This window comes from Atta colombica, unplaced genomic scaffold (genome assembly GCF_001594045.1).
Source record: "Atta colombica isolate Treedump-2 unplaced genomic scaffold, Acol1.0 scaffold166, whole genome shotgun sequence".
In the NCBI taxonomy this organism is placed as follows: domain Eukaryota; kingdom Metazoa; phylum Arthropoda; class Insecta; order Hymenoptera; family Formicidae; genus Atta; species Atta colombica.
Genome location: NW_017259257.1, coordinates 1,263,260 through 1,265,183, shown reverse-complemented (window position 1 = coordinate 1,265,183; position 1,924 = coordinate 1,263,260). Strand labels below are relative to the sequence as shown.

The window sequence follows — 1,924 nt, the reverse complement described above, 5'->3', positions numbered from 1 at the left end:
TATATATATATATATATATATATATATATAATATCAACCATATTTAAATTATTGATTTTCTTATAGAATACCACCAAATTATCGCGATGTTGTTTACTGTACAGCCATGAGAACGGACAAGACAAATAAAAGTTACACTTTTCTCTGGAATGAGTATTTAAATAGCAATGTGATCACAGATAAGCTTATAATTCTTAATTCATTGGCTTGTTCAGAAAATAAAGATGTTTTAAAAACGTAAGTGTGCATAATTATATTCTTTTTATTGTCTGTATCGAGAAAAATAATTGAATGGCATTTGTAAAGTATATATCTACACTTATCAATTTTATAAAATAACAGCATATATTATATAAAAATTACAAGGATACAACTTATTCGGTAAATTTTCTAATATTTACATTTATGATGCCGTTCTATTAACTTATGAATAACAGACAATTTATTAACTAATTTTTTTTTAAATTGTAATGCTAAACTAATTGCATTAGTGATAATAAATTTATTTATTATTTCTTATATTAAATAAATTTAAAAAATATATAATTAAATAATTAAATTTATTTATTATTCCTTATATTAAATAAAGATTGTTACGGGAGGCAGCCACGGAGAATTCACAAATACGGTATCAAGATAGTGCAAAAGTATTCTCAAGCGTTTATGATGCGAGTTTAGTCGGCGTTGAAGTTGTCATGGAAGTAATTGAAATGTATTACGATGATATATTGCACCGAAAGTAAGTAAATAACTTTATGCAATAAAAATTCTAATACAGCAATATATAATAAACATCGTTCATGTACGCGTGTTTACAGTTTTAATGATTTTACCAAAATCGCAAATATAGTGAACGCTTTGGCAAGCAGATTATCTACTTATGATCTCTACAATCAGGTAATTTATCATGTCATTTTAATTTAATTTTATTTAATCAAAATTGCAAGAGAAATATCTATATCAAACTCTAAAAAATTTTTAAGAAACAATATAATTAAATAATTTTTCTGTATATACATAGTGGTACACATTTTATTAAATATTAAATTTAAGAAAACAATTTAATAATAAAATAAAATAAAATATTATTAATATAATTAATAAAGCTTTATTTAAATTTTCGTAAAAAATGTCAATTCTTTAAACTCGTTGAAATACAAAACTTTTCTGTGTTACAATTTTTATATTTTATCAAACATTTTATATAAATAAAACAAATTCTTAGTAAAATATAGTTTAGAAGAATTTTTCATAATTAATATTTATTCAATAAAATTTATTTTTTTTACTCGTAGTACCAAACATTACTCGATTGGTTGGTTCAAAAAGAACCAGAATTCGAGAACTCTGTCACTTCCTATTTGGCAACGGCGAAAAATGAATTTGATTGGTATGAAAGAAAAGTTCCAGGAATTTTTAAAGCATTAGACAATCTATTTCCCAGCAATATGTACCGCTTACCAAAAACGCTCAATCCAAATCTCTATAATATATCTCTTACACCTTACATGAAAGAGGGCACCTTCACAGGAAAAGTAAAAATACATATGACAGTTCAGGAAAATACTACTTTGATAGCTCTCAATGCTCACAAACTCAATATTTTAAGTGTCAAAGTCTTCAGAAATGATTCAGAAATAAATGTACAAAGTTATACGACAAAACATATCCCACAACAACTAAGAATATATTTATCTAGCTACGTACATACAAATGAAAAAATAATAGCGGAAATCCAATTTAACGGAATTCTTAATGATGAAATGACTGGATTTTATCGTAGTTCATATGTCGATAGTGACGGAGTGCAACAGTAAGTATAATATCCATTATTATAATAATAAATAATACATATATCTAATATAATTTATTTTTAAAAAATTAAAGCATTTTGTAATCTCACTTTTCAACTTTTTAATTGAAC

General features: G+C 24.3%; 1 protein-coding gene across 1 annotated transcript in view; it reads left to right on the top strand.

Annotated features, from left to right (window-relative positions):
• LOC108686192 overlaps positions 1–1,924 on the top strand; it is a 41,489-nt gene that overhangs the window by 34,938 nt on the left and 4,627 nt on the right. Inside the window, 4 exon segments of the mRNA XM_018191344.1 lie at positions 67–237; positions 590–739; positions 819–897; positions 1,296–1,813. Of these exon segments, the coding sequence (XP_018046833.1) occupies positions 67–237; positions 590–739; positions 819–897; positions 1,296–1,813 (918 nt within the window).